General features: G+C 42.5%; 1 protein-coding gene and 1 pseudogene across 1 annotated transcript; both read left to right on the top strand.

The window, feature by feature from the left end:
- The first annotated feature begins 20 nt into the window (after positions 1–20).
- On the top strand, positions 21–22,226 carry F13B (coagulation factor XIII B chain). Its single transcript, XM_053391484.1, has 11 exons — positions 21–840; positions 2,583–2,783; positions 10,825–11,010; positions 12,857–13,033; positions 13,187–13,363; positions 14,022–14,201; positions 17,141–17,374; positions 18,718–18,924; positions 20,373–20,555; positions 21,244–21,454; positions 21,957–22,226. The coding sequence occupies exons 1-11, from the start codon at positions 777–779 to the stop codon at positions 21,958–21,960; spliced, it is 1,824 nt and encodes a 607-aa protein (XP_053247459.1). The 5' UTR covers positions 21–776; the 3' UTR covers positions 21,961–22,226.
- LOC128415082 (U7 snRNA-associated Sm-like protein LSm10) lies at positions 15,959–16,679 on the top strand (annotated as a pseudogene).
- Positions 22,227–22,606: the final 380 nt, after the last annotated feature.

Raw genomic sequence — 22,606 nt, 5'->3', positions numbered from 1 at the left:
AAACCTAGCAAAATAGATTCGATATCTGCATATGCATGTATTCCACATTGTGAATCTGAGCAATCTGCTATGGAAAACAAGCTGAACCATATTAGTTGTAAGTAAGCTACCTTTCTCATTAATTTTATCAAAAATAGACAAAATACATAGTTTAGGATCCAAGATCATTTTTACCTACAAGTGTAGTATACTTGTTTCCAAAATTTCTGAACTTCAGCATAGCTCTACCGCATATGCCAATAAGACCCCTGCTCCCTGCAAGCACAAAGGGGATCCTGATATTTTACCCATATTCCAGATGTACTGGGGTAAAATACCACCGATAAATGACTTCCAAAGAGTTATCCCTTATGCTGGTGGAAATCAATTTTTCATTGCCCATCAGCAAATCATTTTGCTTCTTTTTTCATTCTCTGGTCTCCTCTCTGAAACAGCATAGCTAAAGCAGCGACAATGAACCTGAGGCACTCCAGATATTCTTGGACTCCAACTCCCATCAACCCCAGCCAGACATGATGGGAGTTGTAGTCCACATTGGCCACCTATGGTTTCAGGTTTTAGCTTCTGAGCCAGTTCTACCAGATGCATACCTGCCTATCAGGCAGGAATATTGTTGAGATGCCAGGGGAAGAGATAGGTACACACAGTTCTGTTAAAAGAATAAACTTTAACACTGTGGAAACAACCAGGGGGGCTTTCCTGATAAATGAGTAACTAAATGTCCTGAGTAAATCACAAGCAGTTGGGATAATACAAGCTTGCAGGAACTACTCGAGATGGGATATAAGAATTGGATTTTCCCTTTTACATTGGCTATATTGGGAGACTGTCTTGCAGAAGGTAAAAACACTGAATCCTTTTTTGCTATGGATGCTACAAAAACCTGGCTTGTATATTCTAAAAAGTGCTTTCCCACTTTGTAGAGGTAGTTGCAATTAGTATGTTTCAATAAATGCCCACAAATTATCAAAATGAACTGATTCAGTATACTTTAAAAAGTATAAAATCTGTATGTTCTTTTCCCTATTTTGTAATTTAAAATAACAAAAATCTATCCGTATAATAATGCGGGCCAATGTATATATGCATGCACCATTCCAGTATACCAGTCTTCCCCAAGTTGGTGCCTTCCAAATGCTTTATGCTACAACTCCCTTCCAACTAGCCTAGCTGTTGCTATGGAAGTCAAATGTATGTTCTGGGGGAATTGGTGGAGAGCATTACTGAATGAAAATTACCAAGCGTATAGATGGCTTGCTGGAGATGTTTTGCATGGCTTCTGCAAAGGTAAGGTTTTTTTATTTAAAAAACATTATTAGTTTTACAAAAGGTAACGTTGAAGAGTGCAAAAATACAAACCCTGCTGACTTAAAGTCCAGAGGTAGCATTATTATCAAGGTGGAAGGTGCGCAGGCTATGAGGGACTTGCTCACAAATTTATTGACAGCTACACAAATTATTATAGCTAGGAAGTAGAAGGGGCAAAGAGAATATCAAATGGAAGAATGGTATAAAGAGGTGTGGGATATAGCTATTAATGATACATTAATCATTAATGTATCATTAATAGCTATATGCAAGAGAATATGCAAGAGAAGTGATTTTGAGGAGATGAGGGTTTTTGTAGAATTTGTACTGTTAAAGCGGAAAGGGGTCAAACTCGCAAGAGGTGTTGAATATTTGGGAGGTTGGATAGTTACAATGGAGTGGTCTCGGTGGTGGGGTGCACACTTTTATTCTTATTTATTTATGGTTATTACTTTGTCAAAACATTTTTTTAAATAAATAAATGCAAACTCCAAATAAAAAGAAACACCCCGTTCCCTTCACACAAAGGTAAAGTTCTGAGTCAAACCTTTTTGTGATGAAAGTATCAATAAGCATGCAGCTGAAAGGTGATCCAGTTGAGAGTATGTGGTTGGATTTTCAAAAAATCCAGCCACCATCTCTTAGAATGGCAGTGGTGCCCATCTGAGAGGTGCCGGAATTGAGTTCTGGTGAGTTCTGACTGAAAAAAAGCCCTCATTCTGCGTGACTGGAAGGTGTTTATACTTTTAACACCAGAAACATTTTATTATACAGTGGTACCTCTGGTTACATACTTAATTCGTTCCGGAGGTCCGTTCTTAACCTGAAACTGTTCTTAACCTGAAGCACCACTTTAGCTAATGGGGCCTCCCACTGCTGCCGCGCTGCCGCCGCACGATTTCTGTTCTCATCCTGAAGCAAAGTTCTTAACCCGAGGAACTATTTCTGGGTTAGTGGAGTCTGTAACCTGAAGTGCTTGTAACCTGAAGCGTATGTAACCTGTAATTAAAAAAAGCTCACATCTGTGCAGGACGCGTAATCTAAATAAAATGCGTCAGCCACTCTACTACTGAAATAGGCACATTTCAACCAAACAATTGGATAAAGCGGGCTTCCTTCCGAAAAAGGGCTCTTTTCTCAGTGGCTGCCTTCTGAATTTCAGATCGCTCCCCTCTGCAGTTAGGGGTACCTGAACTGAATTTGACTCCAGGTTGCTTCTTAAAGTGTGTTTGTACGCTGAATAATTAACACCTCCCACTGAACATTTTTTCTAGGCAGGCTTTGTGACTTACCGAGCATAAAAAATGGAAATATTGCCCCATATTACTATAGTTTTAAAAACTATTACTTTCCAATGAAGCAAGATGAAAAGCTTTCCTATTTCTGTTTGCCTGGCTACACCACAGAAAGTGGAAGTCAAAATGGAAAGATCAACTGCACAATGAGAGGCTGGGCCCCAGTCCCTAAATGCTACCGTAAGTCAATGTGATTTGCCTTTCCAAATGTAACACATTTTTTTGCATGTAGCAGAGGTGGGGAACCGATGCCCCTTGGACCAATTTTGACCCATAAGGCTGTATTCCCCTAGCCACTCCCACCTGTTAATTTGCTCAATGTCACTCGATGATATGCACACACCTGTGTGTTCTCTGTGGGGAATGTTCCAACAAAGATCCCTGCAGAGAGCAGGATTGAACCCTCCGCTCATCAGCTGGTGAGAGGGGAGTTCACTCCTGCTGGGTGCCGCTTCACCATTATGTTCTTGGCGGGGAGGTTGCTCCATGCGCACACACCATTTCGTGCATGCAAAGTAGCAGCTTCCGTGGAAATCCCCTTATGGAAAAGTGCAGTGTGCAAATCCTCAGCTCCACATCCGCAAAGGATTTCTGAATATAGTGTCAGGTACCGTGCTGAGGAGGAAGGTGGGAACCACCCCCTCCCCCTGCTTCTGATCTTGATCCTGAATCTTCCCAGGAACAGGAGGACAGTATAGATTTGGAACAGTGGTTTGCAGAGGGACATAGTTTAGAAGACCGACGTTGGGAAGAACTGGGTGGTGAAGAGCTAGGAGAAGAACTTGGGAGGGAGAACAGACTGCCTTTTGCTGGAAAGTGTTCAGCCGCTCAGCCCATGGTCAAGGAGAGCAGATATGGTGGCAGCACAGAAAGCACAGTGGGTGCGAGATCAGGTTGCAAGACATGGAAGTAACTTGAATGACAAAGGGGGGAAGTGGGTGGAATCCTTAATTGGGAGCACCTTCATTCCTAGAAATGGATTCTTTGTTCTCTCACTATGATCACTAACATTTCTAACTGGTAAGAGACTCCTTTTGCTTTGTTCTGCTTAGCTACTCCAAAGTGGGGGGGGGGGGGGAGAAATGAAGGCTAAGAAGAGAGATGCTCAAAGGTGAAAAAAAGTTACATTTTTAAGTAGAGCTACAGTACACTTCAGTGGGACACGGGTGGCGCTGTGGGTTAAACCACTGAGCCTAGGGCTTGCCGATCAGAAGGTCGGCGGTTCGAATCCCCGCGACGGGGTGAGCTCTCGTTGCTCTGTCCCTGCTCCTGCCAACCTTCGAAAGCACATCAAAGTGCAAGTAGAGAAATAGGTACTGCTCCGGCGGGAAGGTATAGGCTGGTTTCAAATAATGTTTGGGCTAAAGGGCTGGGCACAGAAAGGGCAGCACATGAGAACGATATGTTACAGCTTTGCTAATGCTGTATAGTTGTATAACGTTTCTGTGCGCTGCTCTGGTTTGCCAGAAGCAGCTTAGTCAAGCTGGCCACATGACCCGGAAGCTCTACCCCAGCTCCCTTGGCCAATAAAGCGAGATGAGCGCCGCAACCCCAGAGTCGGTCATGACTGGACCTAATGGTCAGGAGTCCCTTTACCTTTACAGTACACTTCATCTTCTCGTTTCCTATACTATATGATGCCCTGCTTGTGACACCCAATCATCCTGGATACTAGGGTTGGCCCACCCATGAGGTCAAGGGGAGGGGGGAACTGTCTCAGATAGCAGGGTTCACTAAGGAAGCAGATCCCAATGTCAATCATTGTCCCTCCCTCATCCCTGATGTAGATCTTCCCTTACCCTTTCTCTGAATGATGCCATTTTGGACTTCCGGAGGCGGCGCAAAACCGTGATGGCGGACCTCTTCGAGCTCTGAAGAGGGGCACCGCAGAAAAGGGTTGCTCGCGACGGCGCAGCGGCAACCCATCAAGATAAACCACGGGCAGAGTGAGTCCGTGGCCGTGGGACCCGGCGGGCACCTGGAGCGACCCCGAAATCACAAAAGGAACCCCGTAAGGGGCTCCGGAGTGAAGGAGGGGGAGCGGTGCTGTGGGTTCATCGCTCTTTCTGCGGAGGCGAAGCCGCGCGGCTGTCACGGATGAGCGCTGACCTTTCTTCCAAGAAACATCGGGCTGAAACATCAAACCCGTGAGTAAGGACCTAAGACTTTACAAACTAAATCGGAAAATTTGGCTAAAAACGGGAGACGAGAAAGAGGAAGTCCGTCTTCCGACACTGCTTTCAAGATCAAAGCAGACGGTCTAAAGAGCGGAAAGCGCTGTGAACAGGGAAGCTTTGAAGCTTTAAATTGGGACTTTCGGGCACATTTGAATTTTACTTTTAAAGAATAAATACAGCATAAAATTGACCTGGAGCGGACACCCCAAGGGCAAGGGAAGACTCTAACCCCAAATCCCCGGGTGGCCGGGTAAAGTTGTTTAAACTGCGGAACTGTTGCAAGCTTCCAGATACTTTTGTAACTTTTGAGCTTATCTAGCTGAAGTGGATACAATTGCAGGCACCTTGCTGGAACTTTGTTATATGTTGAAAAGGGCTCTGCAGGACTTTTTTTTTTAGCGTGCTGGAACTAATTTGCTTTTAAAATTGTTTTTAAAGTTGGAATAAAGAGACTTTAATTGTGGAAAGTTACCTTCTTCTTACTAAAACTTTGGTGGCACTCCCCCTAGAGGACATTGGGAATACAGAGGCCTGGGAAAGTTTTTTTTTGTTTACCTTCTCTCAATAGACTGTTTTTAATTCTGGACTTGCCTTTCCCATGGGATTACAATACTTGACCTTGAACGTTGACTGATGAGTGGCACAGGAAAGACAAGAGCAGCCAAAGCTAAGGAAGCTAAGGAGAAAGAGAAAGCAAAAAAGCAAGCACAGCTTTTGCAAACAACTTTAACTCAGGGACGTAGATTATCAGTTCCAGCTGTGCTTGCGACACAAAAAGTAGAAACCGAAAAGCCTGAAAAATCTGAAGAGGAAGATATGGCAGCAGGAGGAGCTGAGGCAGTACTGAAACAAGTTTTGGAACAATTGTCAGCAATAAATCAAAAAATTGATAACCAATCAACAAAAATTGACCAAGCAACATCCTCGATTCAGAAATTGACAGATCAGGTTTCCCAACATACTCAAGCAATTGAAAAATTGCAAGGAGCAACAGAAGAGAATCGTAAACTGGCAGGGGAAGCCGTTCAAATTGCAACATCAGCTAAAAAAGAAGTCGAGGAAGTTAAAGCGGAAGTCAAGCCTCTTCATAAACAGATAGGGGACCAACAAACCTATCTCTCGTTGGTGGAATTGAAAAATCGTGAGACCAACCTTAGACTAAGGGCAGTCCCAGAAATTGAACAAGAAGATTTGAAAGGACTTTTGACAACAGAGTTTACAAAGTTCTGGGACTTAAAAGAAGAAATTGATTTTAAAATTGTATCGGCTTTTCGGTTGGGAAGATTAGTAAGAAAAGATAGATCCAGAGACTGCTTAATAGCTTTGAGATCAAGGGAGGAGAGAGACAAAATACTAGGCCTACACTTCAAAAACTCAATTGTGATACAAGAGAAAAGGGTGGAAATTTATCGAGATATTCCTAAACAGCTATTGGACTTGAGAGCCACCTACTCAGATTTGGCTAAGTTACTGAGACTCAACACAATTCCTTATAGGTGGGAGTTCCCACAAGGGCTATCATTTACTTACAAACAGAAGAAGGTTAAAATAAGATCACCAGAGGACTTACAAAAGTTCCAGCACGACCACGGAGAAGACCTCCAAAAAGAAGCAGCAGCTAATTGGCCTATACCCAACCCAGGTGGAGCAATACCTGCACCTTCGGAACCAGAGGAGAAAGAAGATACACCGCTCTAGGTGTAGCAGAATAGTCAGGATGTCTCTGCGGCTACTCAGTTGGAATATAAATGGCGGAAATTCCCCGGAGAAAAGAAGGAGGATATTTCACATATTGAAGAAAGAACAATTGGACATTATTTGCCTACAAGAAACCCATGTGACCAGGCTCCACAGGAAGGTTTTGGTAAATAAAAGATTAGGCCAAGAATTTATTTCGTCTGACAAAGTAAAGAAAAGAGGAGTGGTGATCTATGCTAAGGAGAGCCTGATACCCAAATTTCTATTTAAGGATGAACAAGGAAGAATTTTGGCAATTGAAATTCAAACCCAAGGAGAAAAAATATTGATATTAGGAATTTATGCCCCAAATGACGGGAAATCAGAATTTTTCAAGAAGCTGCATGAGACGTTGCTGGACTATCTGGACTATGCTAACATCATAATGATGGGAGATATGAATGGAGTGGTGTCTACACATATGGATAAGTCTTACAACCAAAACTTAACATCTGATGGCAGACTGCCCAAAACTTTTTTCGAACTGACTGACAATCTGGATTTGATCGACATATGGAGGACAAAGAACCCCCTAGGTAAAGAAGGAACTTTTTTCTCTGAGGCCCACCTGTCTTGGTCAAGGATCGACCAAATCTGGACCTCCAGGGGGCTGGCACCCAAGACTAAAAAGGTGGAAATCTGCCCAAAAACATGCTCCGACCACAACGCCTTGAAAATAGAACTTAGATTAACTCAACCCGGTTCCTTCAGATGGAGAATGAATGACACACTACTAAGAGATCAAGAGATTGTGAAAAAGGCCCAAAAAACATTAAAGGACTATTTTGAGATAAATCTGAATACTACAGTTGAAAAAAGAACGATCTGGGACGCAAGTAAAGCTGTTATGAGAGGGTTTCTGATACAACAGAATTCAATCAAGAAAAAACTCTGGAACGGAAAGAAGGACAAAATATTGGAGAAAATACACCAAGGAGAAAAAAAACTGAGAACCAAACCAAAGTCCAAGGAGGTGCTGAGAGAAATTAAATTCCACCAAGCAGAATACTCAAAATTGATCAATCAGGAGATTGAATGGAAAATAAAACAGATGAAGCAAAGATCTTTTGAATCAGCAAATAAATGTGGAAAGCTGCTAGCTTGGCAGCTGAAAAAAAGACAAAAGCTAAACACGATAACAAATCTAGAGATTGATGGAAGGACCGTACAGAAACCAGAAGAAATTAGGAGGTGCTTCCACAGATACTTCAAAGAACTGTATGCACAGGGGCCCCAGAAAGAATCAGAGATAGATCAATTTTTAAAGATAAATGGACTATCAAAAATAACTCAAGATAAAAGATCAATCTTGAACTCTATAATAACCACACAGGAAATTGAAGGTGCCATTCAGAATATGCAACTAGGCAAATCTCCAGGCCCGGATGGACTTACCTCCAAATATTACAAGGTTCTGAAGGACTATTTGATACAACCTTTGTTGGAGGTATGTAACCAGATTATGGATGGGAAGAGGGCACCAGAAACGTGGAAAGAAGCCTTCATCACATTGATACCTAAGTCAGAATCTGAAAAGACTCAGCTTAAAAACTACCGTCCCATCTCACTCCTAAATGTGGATTACAAAATATTTGCAGACATTTTGGCAAATAGACTTAAAAAAGTCTTAAATGAAGTAATTCATAAAGACCAAGCTGGCTTTCTCCCTGGTAGACATTTATATGAGAACACTAGAAACATCATTGATATTTTAGAACTTCTGCAGACTAACAGGAACACAAGGGCGGTGTTAATCTTTATTGATGCGGAGAAAGCATTTGACAATATATCTTGGATGTTTATGAAGAAGAACTTGGAGGGGATGGGAGTGGGACGGGGGTTTGAGAATGGATTACATGCAATCTATTCAGAACAAAAAGCTAAATTAATAGTGAACAATGTGGTGACGGAGGAATTTAAAATTGAAAAAGGGACACGACAAGGGTGCCCTCTATCCCCTCTGTTATTTATTTCAGTCCTGGAGGTGCTATTGAATATGATCAGAGAGGACCGGTTGGTACAAGGGATAGAGGTCGGAGTGAAACAATATAAATTGAAAGCTTTTGCAGATGACCTAGTTTTGACACTGCAGGAGCCAGAATCCAGTACAAAAAGAGTTCTCGAACTTATATCTGAATTTGGTCGGGTGGCGGGATTTAGGTTGAATAAACAAAAAACTAAGGTTCTGACCAAAAATTTAACAATTACAGAAACAGAGGGGTTTCAGAGAGAAACAGAACTGAATGTGGTTAAAAAAGTGAAATACCTTGGGATCTATTTGTCCTCCAAGAATTTGAATTTATTTAAGGATAATTATGAGAAATGTTGGTTGGAAGTTAAAAAGGACTTAGAAATTTGGTCAAGATTGAAACTTTCCTTGTTGGGAAGAATTGCAGCTATAAAAATGAATGTGTTGCCGAAAATGTTATTTTTGTTTCAAACCTTACAGATCGTGGACAGAGTGGATTGCTTTGGAAAATGGCAGAAGGATATATCTAGATTTATCTGGCAGGGCAAAAAGCCCCGAATAAAGTTTAAAATATTAACAGATTCGAAAGAAAGAGGGGGGTTTGCCCTGCCGGACTTGAGGTTGTATTATGAAGCTGCAGCCTTCTGCTGGTTGAAAGATTGGTTTTTGTTGGAAAACACCGATGTCCTAGATCTGGAAGGTTTTAATAATGCTTTTGGATGGCACGCATACCTATGGTACGACAAGGTTAAAGCACATAAATTGTTTAAAAGCCACATTGTCAGAAAAGCAATCTTTGCAGTCTGGATGAAATATAAAGACTTACTAGAGAGTAAAACTCCGAGGTGGCTATCACCAGTGGAGGCCAAGGCCCGAAAAAGACCCAATATGGAGGCCTATTGGCCGAAATATTGGGAATTGACTGAAAAAATTGGAGACAATTGGAAGTTGCAGAGCCAGGACAAACTAAAAAATAAGGTGCGAGACTGGCTACATTATGCTCAAATTCAAGAGGTTTTCAAAATGGACAAAAAAGTTGGTTTCCAGGTGGAAAAGTCGAAACTAGAGACAGAATTGTTAGAACCAAAGACAAAGCTGTTATCTAGAATGTATAACTTGCTGCTTATGTGGAATTTACAGGATGAGACAGTTAAATCTGCTATGATTAAATGGGCGCAGGATGTTGGACACAACATTATGTTTGAAGACTGGGAAAGGTTATGGAACACCGGAATGAAATTTACGGCCAGTACGGCCTTGAAGGAAAACATTATGAAAATGATATACCGGTGGTACATGACCCCAGTCAAGTTAGCTAAGATACATCACCTGTCTGACAATAAATGTTGGAAGTGTAAGGAAGCAGAGGGGACTTTCTTTCACCTCTGGTGGACATGCCCAAAGGTTAAGGCTTTCTGGGAAATGATTTACAATGAGTTGAAAAAGGTATTTAGGTATACCTTTCCCAAGAAACCAGAGGCCTTCCTGTTGGGCATGGTAGACCAGAAAGTGTTAAAGAAGGACAGAACTTTGTTTATGTATGCTAGTACAGCAGCAAGAATACTCATCGCAAAGAACTGGAAGACACAAGATTTACCCACGCTGGAGGAATGGCAGACGCAGTTGATGGACTATATGGAGATAGCTGAACTGACCGGCAGAATCCGAGATTTGGATGTAGAAACAATTGAGGTGGACTGGAAAAAGTTTAAAGACTACTTGCAAAAGTATTACAAACTGTATGAATCTTAAGACGGTGCATGATTTGAAAATGATACGCTTTAGCAATTATGATTAAGTAAATAGTAAACTAAGTGATAAAAGAGAAAAGGAGATAATATGAAATTGAACATGTTACGTTTATTTTAAAGGTATAAAAATTCTGACATAATACATTGAATATAGATACATAACATGTAAAAGTTACAATAAGGTATGACATAAGGTAACAAATTGCTGACATTGTTAATATAAAGAACGCAGAATCGGAAGGGGTGGGGAAGTCCAATTTGGGATTTTTGTTAAAAAAAAAAAAAAATGGTTTCTGGTAAACTCCTTGTTTGTAATGTATAAAATTTGGAAAGAAACGTAATAAAAAATATTATAAAAAAAAAAAATGAATGATGCCATTTGGGGGTCCACCTCAGGTGCCCAAATGTATTGGGCCAGTCCTGCTGGGTACTGTAGCTTATGGAGCTATAGGCATGTTAAGATGAGTACCTCCTGGTCGTTTCCATCAGTACAAAATCTCTGCCACCTAAATGCCACCTAGATGTGTTAATGAAGGGGTCGCCTAATGCTTTCTCCATCTTTTCATTCAACACACCTGATTGTTTAGAGAAATGTACCAAACCCGCCTTGGAGAATGGTGTTTTCTCGGATACAAAAATGTCCTACAAAATCTGGGAGAGACTGCAATACAGTTGTAATTCAGGTTATCAGATTCCTGGAGGTCTCAGGGATAAAACTATACAGTGTCTTGAAGGTGGATGGTCAGCTCAACCACAGTGTACAGAAACAACAGGTATGGCTTTAGATAATATTTCCCCTCCCACTCCACCTGAAGAGTTGTTCCTAAGGTTGAAAGCTATGTTCTCACCTGATGTATTTGGTGATCATCCAGCAGAGATAATTTCAGGGGAATTTATTTTTTTATACCTTGGATAAGGAATCTTCTTTTTGTATGGCTATTTCAAGTGAATTTGTGGGTGGGCACAAAACTAGTCTAGAACAAAACACTTTGGAAGCAGAATTCTCAAGAAAAGCCTTGTAGCTCTTGAATTTTCTTGGAGGGGAGCAGAACAGCTTACAAAGATGAGTCATTTGATAGCCCAGGCTTGCAATAAAAAAATACATTGCGCAAAAGGAAAAGAGATTGGAAGGGAGGAGGGAAGAAAAAGTAAACCCAGGCACTAATTCTTAGTTACAGAGTTCTTATAAATGACTAGCTGGAATTAGTACCATTCAAGGAGAGAAGGGAAAATAGCTGCTGTTTGCACATCCGAGCTAAGTAACTGCAACCTGCTGCATTTTCTAGATGACAATTGCTGGAAGGAGGAATCTGAAAGGGTTCGCTTCCCCCTTGTTGCACCTGTGCAATACAACTAAACTGGAAAGACATTTAAAATTAACATTTTGTAAAATGTGCTTCTTAAATTGGTGGTGTTTGTAGGGGGCTTGGGCCTCAAACTGGGTATTTACGGCAACCAGGATGTTTTCCAGCATCATTGCGTCCAGTATTATTATTTTTTCCATCACTGGGCTAGCTTGCCAGTAGAGGGAGCTGCCAGCCTGCTCTTTTCCCTGCATTGTCAGCAAAACCAAGCGAGCGTCTCTAGCAATCTCCACTAGAAATATGGCACAGAAAACAGGGGCATGTTCACTGCTGTATATGATTGGTAAGGTCATAAAAGCAAAAGTCCTTTTTAAACGAATTTGCTTTGCAAAAGGAATTGTGTCGAAAAAGCAAGGGATCTTTTTTTGTTTTGTTTCATATGGTGATTGCAGCAAGGGTGAGGGGACAAAAGATACCACAAATTGACAGAAATGTCACAATTTAAGACTGTAGTTCGATGTACACTTTGGCTGGATCGAGTCACATCAGAGAAGCGTTTCAGTTTAAAACGTTGTAAATTTAAACAGGGAAAACAGGTAGAGAAAAACGGGACTCCACGTCACTATCTAGTGGCACAATGTTATATCGCACATATAAATCGCTTTTTCTTTACCAGTCTAGCTGAGTCCTTTCTTACTTGGCCCTAAGTCCCATTGAACTCAATAGTTTTGGCTAAACATGCATAGGAGGAAGTTTAAATTTATATCTCTCTGGTCCTCCGAAAGGAGCCAAGGAGGGAATGTGAACCTAATGCATACGAGTGGTTGGTTTAAATGATGCAATCTGACAATTACAAATAAATTTACTTGATTTAGCCGCACAGTTTTGGGGACCTAATGGGAATGTGTTTTTATACTGCATTTCCACCCAGTTGGGAGTCACTTACTTTGAGCTGATGTTAAATTTATGTTGTTCACCAATATGAACTAACACAAGTAGGATTGCACCTTGCTCTCTACAGCCACAAATGGAGGCCTTAAAAATCAATCCGAGATCAGCTGAGACCAAGCTGATCCTATCGTGTTGCACCTGTTTTGTTTGTCTGTACACTCGCCTGCCAGTTATACTTTGCTCCCAGATCATTCAGGGCCTGAAAAAAAGAACCCAAAATAAATCCACGAAATGTTTTGTTTTTGTACGCCTGCAATTATTCACTATTCGTCACCCCACCCCCACTTCCTTTCTTATTCCCAATGTCCATCTGGCTGCTTTGCCATTTCATGCTGAAGACATCAATCCACTTCTTGTTTTTAAGAGATGTGCTCAGCACCAGACCTGGTGCATGGCCGCTACCACACAGCCCAGAGAACGTTCAGCCGGAAGGAAAAGCTCAAATATGAATGTGATGACGGATATCGCACGGCAGGAGGCCACACAATGGAAGAAGCACATTGTGAACCTCAAGGCTGGTCCCTGACTCCCAAATGCACCAGTATGTTGAATTTCCAATGCTTCTTCTGTGACTGTCTTGGCTTTGCCTTGTACAACATTTGCTTGGGCTAAAGCAAAAGTTCAGGCAAAGGACCTGGCATTTTCAAAAATGGGAAATGGAAGCCTTGCTCTTTTTCATTCTTGCATTTCTTAGAATTGGGATGTTCGGCACTGAGTCCTGTCGAACACGGAGGTGTTGATCCCAACAAGGGAAGCTACGAAGAAGGAAATGTGGTTCAGTTCTTCTGCTTGGAAGGCTATTCATTAAAGGGGTCAGAATTAATTCAGTGCTATTACTTTGGCTGGTACCCAGAACCTCCAGTTTGTGAAGGTAATTCATGATGACATTGGAACTAGGGATTTTCTGCATTCTGCAAAGCTGCTGCCCCCCCTTTTAATCTCCGTCCCCCCATAATATCAGTACCACAGCCAATGATTTTTCTTTTATATATGTTGAAAAATGGGAAGAATAAGCTGAATCATCTAATGAAAAGTCTTTGAATGTTTACATGTCTTTATGTAGCAGGGTTGTTTGGTTTTTGAACTGCTTGTTCTTCTGAAAACTGATGAATTAAATTTTCTGCTATTTGAAAGCAAGTTTGGCATCCTTTCTTGATTTTTGCTGTTCGAGGAGGAGTGAGGGCTGCCTTTTATTGATTTGCTGAATTTAACAGAAGAGGAATGTGTACAAATAAACCCTGATTTTGGAAGCTGTTTTACCCTGATCTATGTTTAGAGCATAGCTGTCAACTTTTCCCTTTTCTTGTGAGGAATCCTATTCGGAATAAGGGAATTTCCCTTAAAAAAGGGAAACATTGACAGCTGTGGTTTAGAGACATGAGAAATCCTTCGTCCGGCTACTCATAAGTAGCTATTCTTACCGGGGAGGAGAGTTACTCTTCCAAACATACAATTCTGGGATTTCTAAAGGATTGTATGATGTTATAGAAGCTAACCTGATTCTTTTCCCTCCGCCCATTTTTAACCAGAAAGAAGAAACAAGTGTCCTCCACCACCTCAGCCTCCTCATGCCAATGTGCTAACTAGTTTAAGAACGTTCCACCACGGAGACACATTGCGTTTGGAGTGTGAGCATCCCTTTCAGATTGCAGGAGACGAAGAAATCCGATGTGAGAATGGCGGGTGGACTTCGCCTCCCAAATGCGTCGGTCAGTTGTCTTGTGAAACTGGATACTGGGGATTTAAAAGATCCTTACGTTTTGGAAGGTTGTCAATTTAGAGCTTTTGAGAACGGACCTAGAATTGGAGCCTCTCCCTTAGCGCACGCTCTTGAGAGCCAGTGTGATGTAGTGGTTAAGAGCGGTGGACTCATAATCTGGTGAACTGGGTTCGCATCTCTGCTCCTCCACATGCAGCTGCTGGGTGACCTTGGGCTAGTCACACTTCTCTGAAGTCTTTCAGCTTCACTCACCTCACAGAGTGTTTGCTGTGGGAGAGGAAGGGAAAAGAGAATGTTAGCCGCTTTGAGACTCCTTCAGGGGAGTGAAAGGCGGGATATCAAGTCCAAGCTCCTCCTCCTCCTCCTCCTCCTCCTCCTCCTCCTCTTGGCCCACCCAATGACAGGTTGTGAGGAAGAAGGCAGGCAGATGGGGGCAGGATGAGGGCAAACAGGACAATTCAGCTGTGCTTCATTTGCCTTGAAGGAGCAGCCTTTACAGTCCTGTTAGGGATTGGCAAACATGCCTGCTTGGGTCCCTATCACTCTCATAAGTTTTTACTCATAACTCTGTTCCATTTGTGCTGTAATCTTCCCAAAATTTTAATGCGTATTTAAACGTGCATTTTCTCTCAAAATACACAGATCGATGCATTCTTAACTAAAGGAGCTAATAACCACCAGTATCACCTCTCTTTTCAAACCAGCCTAGGGTCCAATTTGTGAATAAGCAAGTGTTTTGTTTTGTTTTCAGATGGCACAAAAAACCCCTCAAGCCAGTTAAATAAGCATATCTTGGATACCTTTCACATTCATAAACAGCTGAGAGAATGCCTATTTTTATCAAAAGGCTAAATTAATTCATGAATATCAAATACTAAGGGTCTTTCTGTTTGAACTACGGAACTAGCGATAAACCAGAATTTATTATTGTTGTTGTTATTATGTATTTATTTATGCCCTGCCTTTTTCCCTGACAGGGAGTCAAAGAAGCTTACAGATAAAAATAAGAACAGCTAAAAACATAGGGGGAAACTATTAAACATTGATAGAATTTAAACTATGTATACATAAAAAATATATTAACAACAACAACAACAACAACAACAACAAAACTAAAGGAGTTACATTCTAACATTCAAAAAAGTGTAAAAGCTGGTGGATAGCTACTGTATTTTTTGCTCTATAAGACGCACCAGACCATAAGACGCACCTAGTTTTTGGGAGAGGAAAACAAGAAAAAAAAAATATTCTGAATCCCATAAGCCAGGACAGCCAGCGGGATTCTTGCTTGACCGCGCACAGCCTCTCCAGCCTGGGAGAGGCTGCACGCGGCCAAGCAAGAAGCCAGGACAGTCAGCAGGATCGCAGTGCTGTGATTCCGCTGGCTGTCCTGGCTTATGGAATAGCCGCGCGCAGCCTCTCCCAGGCTGGAGAGGCTGTGCGCGGCCAAGCAAGAATCCCGCTGGCTGTCCTGGCTTCTTGCTTAGCCGTGCACAGCCTCTCCTGGGCAAGGGGAGCCTTCATCCCCTTCCTGGGAGAGGCAGCACGCAGCTAAGGCTCCCCCAAGAGCTGCGCTGTCCTTCTTCCTCCTCAGGGAAAAGCCCCCAAGAGCCGCACACATACTCCAAGCGGCTTGTTAAAGGGAGCACTGGGCAGAGCCTCCTGTCTGCATTCGCTCCATAAGACGCACACACATTTCCCCTTAATTTTTAGGAGAGGAAAAGTGTGTCTTATAGAGCGAAAAATATGGTAGATGCCAATCAGCACATTAGGCCAAGAGGTGCAGATGAGGGGAGATCCAAGCCAGCCATCAGGTGGTGCCATGCCATAGAGATCAGCCACTCCATGAAGGAGCGCACCATCTCGGAGAACAGCCTTGTCATCCTGCTGCAGGGCCTTCACGGACACATCACCACTGTGGAGCTGCGGGACGAGAGCGTGGCTGTGGGCCACATCACCATCATTGACGCCTTCACGAACATCCGCCTGGCCGAGGCGACATTCACTGACCGGTGTGGCCATTCCACCTGGCTGGTGATCTGTTTGTGACGGGAAGGAACGCCCGCTACATCCACACCCCTGACGACATGGACATCACAACCACCATTGAGAAACAGCTGCAACTCATTCACAGAGTTTGCACTTTTGGTGGTCGAAACAGGGGCAGGAAGATGTTCCTTAAGCGGAGCTACAAATGAGCGGGCTAGTGCCCTGGATTTGCCATGTGCCCCAAACTCAGCCTGAAATTGCTTGTACTCCTGATGAAGAAGCACATTTTTCTGGACTGAGATTAGAAGTGACCTATAGACAACCCTCCCTGATTTTCCTAGATGCCTTCCCTGGCTGCACTTCCTGAGTTCAAGAGTTCACCAAACTTTTCTATAGAAAGGGGAAGTGGGCATTAGGTCTCTTTGTAAGAATAAGTTTGAATACCTTGACCTTAGCAACAAATAGGATATTTGCTTTCTATAGAAAGGGGAAGTGGGCATTAGGTCTCTTTGTAAGAATAAGTTTGAATACTTGACCTTAGCAACAAATAGGATATTTGCTTTCTGTGGACTAATACTCTCTTCACCCTCTTTAGCCTCCCCCCCCCCCAATAAACTGTTTACAAAATAAATTTTAGAAAAGAGGTGCAGATGAGAGAATGTCATGTAGGAATTCACAAATATCAGAATCGCCCTCTTTCCGTGACAAGGAGTTTGACCAGCACCCAGGAAGTTTGTTGTGGGTGAATTCTGAAATTTCTCCACTGTCTCTCAGAACCTCACACAACTTAATCTTAATGCTCGTTCAACATGACAAAGTGGAAACTGCAAAGATGCAGAAGGAAATTGAAATTGAGAGGTGTCATTTGTATGATTATTTGATAAAACACATGGATGCCAATGAAAAGACTTATGTTTCCATTCCTTTTTTATTTTTCAGATGTTGGCAGGACAGGAAGCACAGAAGGTCATCACGGCTTACAAACTGAAGGGAGCTGCAGTTCCTTACCCATAGTTGAAAACAGTTTTATTTTTAATAACATCAATCCTTCACTGGCAAGCTACAAAACTGGTTCTGTAGTGGAATACAGATGTAAACCCTTCCATCTGATAGAAGGACCTAACACAATTCGCTGTGTCCAAGGAAACTGGACAACCCCCCCAGTTTGTTTAGGTAAGTATTAGAGGAGAATGTGGGAATTACTACAAGGTGCTCTCTGTGGGGCTACCTTTGAAAGTGACTCAGAAACTACAACTAATCCCGAAAGCGGCTGCCAGACCAGTGACTGGGAGAGGCTGCTGGGACCATATAACCAGTGCTTTTTTTCTTAAAAAATGTTTAGAGGTACTCTCATTTTGACACAAGAAAACCACCATTTTATAGTTCAAATTGGGAAAAATAAAGACAGTATATGGACAAACGTACAAAGATTCACAAAATGTTTAGGGGTATGCGTACCCCTATGTCCCCCCCAGAAAAAAGCACTGCATAAAACACCGGTCTTAAAGGATCTAAATTAGCTCCTAGTACATTTCCAAGCAGAATCCAAAGCGTTGGTGCTGACCTTTTAAAGTCCTAAGCAGCTTTGGCCTTGTATACCTGAAGGAGCATCATTCAGCCCAGATACTGAGATCCAGCGATTCCCTCACTGTGAAAAGTGAGGTTACAGGGAACCCAGCAGAGGGTCTTTTCGGTAGTGGCGCCCACCTTGTGGAATCCCCTCCCTTCAGATGTCAAGGAAATAAAAACTACCGTATTTTTTGTTCCATAAGACGCACTTTCCCCCTCTTAAAATCTAAGGGAAAATGTCTGTGCTTCTTAAGGAGCGAATGTGTGGTCCCTGGGCCTGGGGGGGGGGGAACCCGGGCTTCCCTTGCCAGCCCCGACCTGCTCTTTGGGAAGGGCGGTGGGGGAAAGTTGGGCTTCCCCCGCCAGCCTGACAAGCTCCTGAGCAGCTCTGGGGTAGCCCGCGAAGCCACCGCAGGGGAGCGGGGAGCCTTCATCCCGCTGTCCTGGGGAGGCTTCGCGTGGCTATCCCTGGCTTTTGCGGGAGGTGGGGGAAGGGACAGAGCGAGGCTCTCTCACTTCCCCCACCTCCCGCAAAAGCCCCCAAGAGCTGCATATCTTTTTTCTTGAATCCCCCCCCCCAAAAAAGTAGCTGCGCCTTATGGTCAGATGCGCCTTATGGAGCGAAAAATACGGTATATGACTTTTAGAAGACATCTGAGGGCAACCCTATATAGGGAAGTTTTTAACATTTGATGTCTTACTGTGCTTTTTATTTATTGTAAGCCGTGCATAGTGCTGACCATCTGGCATGATTGTGCCAGTGTCTCTAAGGTTGAATAGTATGAGAAAAGCAGATCATATTGACTAGCAGCTTAGGATATCCCCCCCCCCCCCAGTATCAACATTCTGGGTCAGATAGGCTTTTATGTGAGGGAATAATTGGATGCCAGTTATTGTGTTCTTTGTTCCTGGTATAAGCCACTTGATTATTGACCTTTGCCCTGCAGAACCATGTTTGGTCAATGAAGAAAACATCAGAAATCATAACGTAGCAATGAAATGGAACCTGGAAGAAGAATTATATTTCCTACACGGAGACATTATTGAATTGGTGTGCAAGCCAGGATACGTTCTGCCTCCGTCGACTGGCGATGCTCAGTTGCTGGCGCAGTGCAATCGGGGACAATTAAAATATCCCAAATGTGTTTCAAAAGGTAATGCTACATTGAATTCCACCCATTATGTTTGATCTGCAGTTTTGTGCTCTATCAATTTGAATCCTATTTGCACAACACTCTTCCTCAGAGAAGCTCAGAATGGCGCAACTGGGTTTTACTTTCCTAACAAACCCCTGTGTGGTAGATTGGTACGATACATAGTGATTTCTATAAGGTGCACCTGTAAACTTCACTGAAAAAGGTATTTCAATCCAGATTTTACTAGTCCAAGTCTCAGTGCATTTCCCACTATACCAGGGATGGCTAATCTACAGCACTCAGTCTGCTCCACAATACATTTTTTTGTGGCTCCCCCAAATCTCCCGCAAAGTATCTGTCTATATTTATCTATATGACTGTTCCTATCTGTTCTCTACTGTAATATTCTGATGCCAAAACATTTTCATACCCTTTAAGCTACTCCAAATTTGTCCATTTTAGTTAGATTTTTAAAAAAATGAAACTAAAATTAATTTTTTTAAGAGAGAGAGAGAGAGAGAGATGGATTGCTCTCATACACACCACACACCACTTCCCATTTTTTATTTTCTTTAAAAAACATTTGTTATTTTTTAAATAAAAATGTATTTATTTATTTTACTGTCCTCTCCTCTGAGATGCCAATATGTTTTTGTGCCTCCCCAGCCCCTAAAAGTGTTTTGTTTTTAAAGAAAAATTGGCCACTGCAACTTTGTCATGCAGAGCCCAAGAGGGTTGACAATCGGTCAGTGCAGCCCGTGACTACAAAAGTTTAGCAACATTTGTATGACACGATTCTGCCTCATTTCTTATTAAACCTGACCAAGAGAGGAATTTTCTTTGCTGCTTTGCCCGGGAAAATCTACTGTTTAGCATTGAATTGGAACAAACAGCAATCGGACACGCACACTCCAAGATGTCTCCTAGAGTGTTCCTTCAGAACGAAGGCTGATGCCACAAATGGATTGTAAAGGGAATTGGGGGTTGCTTGTGCGTAAAGGGTGCTGCAGCTCTAGGCAACGTTGCCTGGCTAAACCTTTCCCTGGCTGGACAGCCCTTTCTCCATGGCTGTGTCAGTCGCTGGCAGAATCCGTCAGTGGGCGTTTTCTGAACTTCTTCCAGCATAATAATTCCTTCACCCCAAGTCTCCGCCTAGCCTCTCTGCGCGTAAGTCTCCTGCGCAGAGTGGGCGTGCCCAACGGAGGTCCTGGGCTCTCCCTGCTGCTCTCTATGGAAGAGTCTCGGAGCCCTCCCTCCGCAGTCTCCTCTTGCTTCCTGGTGTCCCTCCTATTTCCTTCCTCAAAGGAAGCTTGCTCTCTTTCCCTGCTGGTCCCTTCTCCTGCATCGTCAGGGAGCCTTACCTCCACTCTAGGCTCCGATGGCAGTTCCCTGACATGGATCCTGCAAACTATTTTCTTAGAGTCATTTTCTCTCTTCTGTTTAAACACATTGCTCTCACTTTGCAGACCCAGACGAAAACTGTGGCTTTCCACCTTCCATAAAAAATGGAGTCGTCATGGGCTTGTTGACAGCGGACTATGCTCATGGTTCATCAGTTGAATATAGTTGCCATGAATACCATTTTTTGCAAGGTTCGAGGAAAGTGTCCTGTTCCATGGGCCATTGGACTACCCCGCCAATTTGCATAGGTACTGTACAGTGTTGCTATTCCCCCCCCCAACATAGTGACAACTTGGAAAATGCCTTAATAACTTGATTCATTGCGCACTGCTTCTGACTGGTGTTGCTCAACTAATAAAGGCTGGGAAAAGCCAACATTACTTGATGTAAGGCTTTATAGAAGGGGACGGCTCATAGCTCAGGGAGGAGAGCATGCAGAAAGTAACTTATTGATTGCCGTTGACTAAAAAGGTAAAAGGTAAAGGACGCCTGGGCGGTTAAGTCCAGTCAAAGGTGACTATGGGATTGTGGTGCTCATCTCGCTTTCAGGCTGAGAGAGCCGGCGTTTGTCCACAGACAGCTTTCTGGGTCATGTGGCCAGCAGGACTAAACCACTTCTGGCACCATTTACCTTCCTGCCACAGCAGTACCTATTTATCTGCTTGCACTGGCATGATTTCGAACTGCTAGGTTGGCAGGAGCTGGGGCAGAGCAACGGGAGCTCACTCGGTTGTGGGGATTCGAACCGCCGACCTTCTGACCGGCAAGCCCAAGAGGCTCAGTGGTTTAGACCACAGCACCACCCACATCCCTCTTGTTGACTAAAACTACAACTGACCACTTTAATGAATGTTGTAGTACATAGATCAGAAAAAAGCAAACATTTCTAATTAAAGTTGTGCCATGAGAATATTAACACTGCATTCATTTTCCAAGAGCCGTGCACCTTATCAGCAGAAGAGATGGCAAAGAATCACTTGGATCTAAGATGGAGTTTTGACAATCGACCGTATTTCCTCCATGGAGAATTTGTTGAGTTTGTGTGCAAAGCGTACTACTTCAGCTCACCTTCAAGTTCAGCATCTGATTTTAGAGCACAGTGTCAGAATGGACAACTGTTGTATCCACAATGTGTACGGATTAGGGGGTAAGCAATTGATGCCGCAATTGTGTAACGCTGCCTTGGGAGTAAGCCCCCACCGAATTCTGTGAAACTTACTTTTGAGTACACCTACTTAGGATTGTACGATAAACTACCTGTGAAGCATGGAAGAAATTCATTCATGCATATTTCAAACTTATTATACCAGGAAGTATATTTGGGAAAGTATATTTGGAAAGTATATGTTAGCTTAGAAACCCTGTATTTGAAGTGCTAGATCTTCATTTATAGAAAGGATTCAACTTGGGGGTTCATTCAAGACATACAATTTTTCAAGCCCCTAACTTGAGTACTTATCTGTGAGGATGGAATTGCTGCTTATAGATTTTCCCTAGCCTTTTTTTCTTAAGGGTTAATGGAGCAAAATGGCTCTCCCTATTGCATCTTTATGCCTCAAATCAGGTTTTGTTGGTAATAGCTGTTGTGGTTTACCATGTCTATTTTGAGTGACTTCAGGGTATTTTGGTTTCATTTTCTTTTTTTTTAGGTAAAAGAGAGCTGAATAAATAATGTTTGGTTGGCTCGTGGACTCTTTCCCATGTTGCAAGCTAATTGCCCATATGAACTTTGTATATCTGCTGTATATTTGCACAAGACTAATCGAGATAGCTGCTGATCTCAACTTAGAACATCATTTGGATACTTTCATAAGACACCTATAATTTTATCAGGACAAGTTACTTCTTGTTTATTGTTGTAACAATTGTTTTCTCAAAATTGATCTTCTGTACCATAAGAATAAATAAAAACAGTATTAAAAAAAATCTAAGTTGTTTACATTTCAACAAAAATCAATATAGATTGATGCAAAGATACAAATTCCACATTTGATGAAACCACTGCTAATCATAATTATCATACACATTTTAAGTAATATAATTTAGCAATAAATGACCCAGAAATGCCTGGCAATGCAGCATGATGGCCTTCCTTAATGTTTTTGCCATAGTGCAGAGCAAACATGGGATTAACTCTTTTGATTAAACATTGGGAAAGGTCAGGAGGAAAGCAAAATATTTATCTCCCTTCTTCCATGAAAAGTATGCCTCTAAAGTATTCTTGAATCAGAAGCCAGCCTAACTGAATTTGTGAGATTCTTACTGGCCTTGCAAACAAACAAACAAACAAACAAACACC

Source organism: Podarcis raffonei, chromosome 6, assembly GCF_027172205.1.
Source record: "Podarcis raffonei isolate rPodRaf1 chromosome 6, rPodRaf1.pri, whole genome shotgun sequence".
Taxonomy (NCBI): domain Eukaryota; kingdom Metazoa; phylum Chordata; class Lepidosauria; order Squamata; family Lacertidae; genus Podarcis; species Podarcis raffonei.
Note: the sequence above shows the minus strand (reverse complement) of the source record. Positions and strands in the feature narration are given on the sequence as shown.

Coding starts and splice junctions, on each gene's coding strand:
- F13B (XM_053391484.1), top strand. CDS start 777: ATGGGATATAAGAATTGGATTTTCCCTTTTACATTGGCTATATTGGGA. Junction 17,375..18,717: donor AACCCCCCCAGTTTGTTTAG/GTAAGTATTAGA, acceptor TTTGCCCTGCAG/AACCATGTTTGGTCAATGAA. Junction 18,925..20,372: donor TCCCAAATGTGTTTCAAAAG/GTAATGCTACAT, acceptor CTCACTTTGCAG/ACCCAGACGAAAACTGTGGC.